Raw genomic sequence first — 5,798 nt, 5'->3', positions numbered from 1 at the left:
TGATGGTATTTAAGTGTGTCGAATTGTGTCCGGAGAAGAATTTTTTATTTTTTATTAAGACACGGTTGAACACAAAAGACATGAGTCTCAAACGAGTGTCGATATGTGTCGTGTGCGAAATGTATTCGACATGAGAATATGACAAATAAAAAAAATATCCCTATTTCATGGCCAACTGGCAATTGGCATTAATTATTTATAATAATTTAATTAAAATAAATTCAATATAACAACAAGTAAGGGCTAAATTGTGCGTCAATAATGCAGTTATTAAGCATTTCTAAAGATTAAAAAGATTATCACATAAACATGTTATAATAGGACTTGATGACGCGATCGACCAATAAGAAATTTTGTTGTATCTTTTGTTATGTTGAAATAAGTCAATTTGGTAAGTTAATGAGATATTTTCCAAGACTTGAGTTCTTATATACATAGGATGAACTTAATATTTTTCATTATTTAAATTTCTTTCGTAGTCACACGGTTTTTTTGCATATTCAAATAAAAAATGCTCTCATTTATCTACTGAGATTTAATTATTAATAAAATTAAATAAGACACAAATATTAATTTGTTTTTTAAACGAGCAACATAAATAAATACGATACTTTTAAATTTTAAATAAGTGAAAATCCTTAACTAAATACATAAACATTTCCGTCCAAATACACCCTTGTAATTGTTTAAGTACTTATCAAAAAAAGTAAATAAAACAAATTAAACCGCTTCTTCCTTTCATTATTTAATTTTACCTCATGCTATAACAATAGAAGAGTTGTCTTTCCTACTATAGTTGTAAATATCTTTAATCAGTTTCATTTTTGACTATTTTGTATTTGTACATTGTTGCAAGTGATGGATTTTTAGCCCGTCTTACCTAGAATAAACAAAAAATGCCTTCAAATATAACAAATTTTCATAAAAGAGAACTAACTAGAATACCAAACTAAGCATTTGTATTCTCTATAAAATTAAATGATGTCTCATCTTGTATGTATAACCATAGTTTATAATCAAGGAGCAAGCTAAAATGGTTGCAGCAGATATGAATATTTCTATGAGAGCAGGAAGTTTCAATTACTTAGAAAAACATCCTGAGCGTAGAATATCAATTTTTCAAAACTCTTACATTGTTGCAATTACTCTCACTGCTGGCATTGGAGGTCTTTTATTCGGCTATGATACTGGTATGTGTATATATGCATTTGAGTTCAATTAGAGAACTAATTTCAGTAAGTTTTTTAATTCTAAATTTTAAACTCTGAATTTTAAACTCTTTATTCAATTCTAATATGAAACTCTAAATTTTCCAAAGATAAAGGTTTAAAAAAATAAATTTGCAATAAAAAAATCAATTAATATTGACTACTTTATAATTTTTCAATATATTTTTCTTTTAGAAATATATACCCACACAATTGCTCATGTTTGTTTCTATTTGATCGATAAATGAATGCAGGTGTGATATCAGGTGCCCTCTTGTATATAAAAGAGGATTTCGAGCAGGTCAAGAATAGTTATTTTCTTCAGGTAATAAGCAAAAAGGTTTATTAAGTCACACACTTTGACTATAAAAAGTTTTTATTTTTGATAATTGAGGAAAGACTCAACATTGAAAAAAAAATTATGCATTTATGAAAAGAAGGTGGCTACTTCTATAATTGCAATCTCTTAGATTATTCAGTCAAACATGACAAATCATCTAATAATTTACGATACCATTTTCACATGACCTTAAAATAAAGCCTCAAAAAGAAAAAAAAATCTTACAAATACAAGACCTAAGTGAAAAAGAATAAGACACCCACTAAGACTTAACAATGCTAGGCTTTTTGGGATTGATTGGAAATTATGAAAAAGACAAGGAAAAGAAGAAGAAGAATTCAATAACCTATACATGAATGTTAGTTTTTGTCTTGGGCGTATAATATGATATCTATTGTTATGGCATCTACACAGTAACTTTAATTTCGGTAAAGTATTGTAAAATTTAAAATAATATTTTTTTATTATCAAATAATTCTTTTAAATATGATAGCCATCATAGTCATCATAATAATAATAATAACCATAGATTTTACTTTTTATTTTTATGTTTCATATGTTTGTGTGTATTTATCTGTTCATATTTGCAGGAACTTATTGTTGCTATGGCCTTGGTTGGTGCAATATTTGGTGCTACCATTGGCGGTTACATTAATGATGCTTTAGGGCGTAAGATGGCTATTGTAGTGGCAGATTTTTGTTTTGCCGTAGGATCACTTATCATGGCCATTGCACCAAATCCTTATGTTATTATAATAGGCCGTTTTTTGGTTGGCCTTGGTGTTGGTGCAGCTTCTGTTACTGCTCCTGTTTATATTGCAGAAGTATCACCATCTGAAATAAGAGGAGGATTAGTTGGCTTCAATGCTCTTATGATTACCGGTGGACAATTTTTGTCATTTGTCATCAATTATGGCTTGACAAAGGTAAGCATACATAATTTGCTAACCACTACTAGATTGCTAATAACAAGAGTAACAACAATAATAATAGTTTTTATTGTTAAATACTCAATCATAATTTTATAATATCTAATAAAATCTGTTAGAGATATAATTATTTATGTATTTTTTCTTTAAACTTAAATTCTTGGGCGAAGTAATTTTGCAACATGGTATCGTAGTTTTTATAATTTAAAGGTGTAGAATTCAAACCTTGTCGACTCCAAAAGAAAGAATTTAATATAAGACAAATAAAAAGAGAAAAAATAACATATATATGCAAAAATTAAGGCAAACACACCATAAGTTTTTGATAGAAGAATGTGTTAGAGATATAATCAATCATACACCTCCTATCAATTTGAGTTTTTTGTAAAAGTAGTTTCTTGATAAAATCATTTTTTACATGTAGGTCCCAGGTACGTGGCGTTGGATGCTCGGAGTTGCAGGCTCACCTGCAGTGGTCCAATTAGTTTTTATGATCTTCCTCCCCGAATCCCCAAGATGGCTCTATTTTAAGGTAAAACCTATACATATCAATACATGTAAAACATGTTCCAAATTCATTGTTATTCTTCTTGTATGTGAATTTTTTTCTTTAACCTACAGAATAAGAAAGAAGCAGCCGCTAATGTTCTATCCAAGATTTACCCATCACCTCGTTTAGAAGATGAGATTGAGATTCTCGAATTTCACTTGGAGAAAGAACAGAAAAATAAGGTCAAAGTTAACTACAGTGATGTGTTCAAGCTAAAAGAAATTAGAGTTGCATTTATATGTGGGGCTGGACTTCAAGCATTCCAGCAATTTACCGGTATTAGCATTGTCTTGTATTATAGTCCAATAATAATCCAATTAGCTGGGTTCAAATCAAATGATGCTGCATTGTTCTTATCCCTCATTGTTTCCGGCTTGAATGCCGGTGGCACAATTCTTGGAATTTATCTTATCGACGCTTCAGGCCGCAAAAAGCTCACTCTTGGTAGCTTATCAGGTGTGGCTATAGCCTTGACCATCCTCTCTGTGGCATGCTTTATTATAGGACATGACAATGCCAGTCAAGTATATGCTTGGCTTGCGATTATTGGTTTGGCTTTGTATATCATATTCTTTGCCCCTGGTATGGGTCCTGTGCCATGGGCAGTGAACTCAGAGATTTATCCTGAAGAGTATAGAGGAATATGTGGGGGCATGTCTGCAACTGTGAATTGGATTTGTAGTGTTATAATGTCTATTAGTTTTCTTTCAGTAGTTGATGCCATAGGGCTTGGTGGGAGTTTCATGATTCTCTTGGGAGTCACTATAGTTGCAATTGTTTTTGTGATCATCTACATGCCAGAGACAAAAGGATTGACCTTTGAAGAAGTTTCAAACATTTGGAAGGAAAAAGCCTACGGAAAAGCCAAAAACGACATAAGTCTGGTTGAGAAAACAAATACATGATTTTGTTTTTAGTAATTACTATTGCATAACTCTTTTTCATTCTTATGTATTGTTATTTGTTGATTAACAATCATTGTTTATTGATTGTTTTATGTGTATACAAAATGAGTCATTATATTGTTAGAAAATTATAATTTTTAATTTATTTGTGGGCAATACATGTAATCAATTATAATCACATTAGCTATTTCATATTATATGACTTATATATAGTTAATCTCATTTATGGTTATAAATGTTAAATAGACTAAACGATTATTACTTTTGATTTGAGTTTAAACGAGAGTAAAATAAGATATTCTATTTTACTTGGCCCTTAGGGTTTAATGGAAACCAATAGCTAAGTATAAATAAAACTCCAAGATTTTGGTTCCTACATACCAAAATCACTTTGCAACCCTTACTCCATCAGAGAGTTGTTATTTAGCCTAAAATGACGATTCGATAGTTTTAGTTGAGGAAGAACAAAGAATCACACATTAAGATTAAGAACAACAAATCAAGATGGTGATTATGAATGTAGGTACACTTCCACTGTCAGATATCTTTCTTAATGTTTTAATATAAATGATCTTGGGATTAAGTATCCTAGAATTCCAACATATATATCCTGGCCTCTTATAATTTTTATTATATTATTGTAAACAAATTTGATTATTGATCTATTGCAAGTTTGATTATTCTATTATAATAGATTTAAGTGTTGTCAATATTATATAACTGTCATAACCACTATAATAATATTCATTATAAACTCTACTTACATTCATTATTGACTCATAATTTAATGTATTGTCCTATGTGATTTATATGGTTGCGTTTGATTATGTGATTTTATAAAAGGACATAAAATACATTAATTCAGTATTTGTAGATACAATATTTCTGTCTATGTCTCATCTGTCAAATATAATTTTGTGTTTTTATATCTCTATTTTAGTATCTGTATCTATAAATAAAAGTAGAGTAAGGATTTAAAGCAATGATTTTTTTTTTGAGAAGGAGAAGGGTTTTGCATGGGCCTTGAATTTTAGGTTTTCTTTATGTTATAAGAATTGCTAATAAAAGTAAAAGTAGTTTATTCCTTGTTTACCTAAAAAATAATCACACTTTATATATCTTGCATAATCATAGGCTAGTTAATCTTCTCATATAATAGAGTAATTAAACTTATCCAATGAAATATCTATTTTAATTACTTAAGTTTGAATTAAATAACAAAATATTTTTTTCACAACAATACTTTATTGACAATCTAAAAAAAACTCTCTTTAATAATTAAGAGTATATTTTAAAAATATCACCTTAAAATGCTCATATGATTTAAAGTTGTAATTGTTGAGGGAGAAGAGAGAGCAGGTTTATGGAGATAAAAAAAAGAGATAATTACCAATTTGATACCCAAAAAATTTAGGTGGTGACAAAATGGTATTTGAAAAATCTTATTGACAAAAAATTCTAAAATAATTTTAAATTTGTGACATGCGTGCCCATAATAATTGGAGCTTATCTTTGTTGAATATAATGCAGAGGTAGCAACCGAATTTTAATAATCTGACAACCTCTAAAGATAATTACTGATATGTTATTTTTAATTAATTAAATTAAAAGCCAAATTAAAAATTACTAATCTCCAATACAATTTGCCCTTTTTTCAAGACACTTCCTTTTCACATAATTAACACATATTGCCATTAGCGAGTGATGTATTGTTAGGATAAGTTTAATTGAGAGACAAGAGAGAGGAATATATGGAAACACAAAGAAAAGAAGGGGTTGATCTAATTTTAAAAAACAAAATGAACGCATTTTGATTTTTCAGAGGGTTTTATTAGTCTGTATTTTGCAAACTATTTTAAGAGACGT

General features: G+C 29.0%; 1 protein-coding gene across 1 annotated transcript; it reads left to right on the top strand.

Annotated features, from left to right (window-relative positions):
• Positions 1,034 to 3,932, top strand: LOC107607031 (inositol transporter 1-like). The gene is made up of 5 exons (XM_016309020.1): positions 1,034 to 1,190; positions 1,463 to 1,533; positions 2,139 to 2,474; positions 2,902 to 3,009; positions 3,099 to 3,932. Exons 1-5 carry the CDS (start codon positions 1,034 to 1,036, stop codon positions 3,930 to 3,932), a joined length of 1,506 nt encoding a protein of 501 aa, XP_016164506.1.

Source organism: Arachis ipaensis, chromosome B07 (genome assembly GCF_000816755.2).
Source record: "Arachis ipaensis cultivar K30076 chromosome B07, Araip1.1, whole genome shotgun sequence".
Taxonomy (NCBI): Eukaryota; Viridiplantae; Streptophyta; class Magnoliopsida; order Fabales; family Fabaceae; genus Arachis; species Arachis ipaensis.
This window is presented reverse-complemented; position numbering and strand designations above follow the sequence as displayed.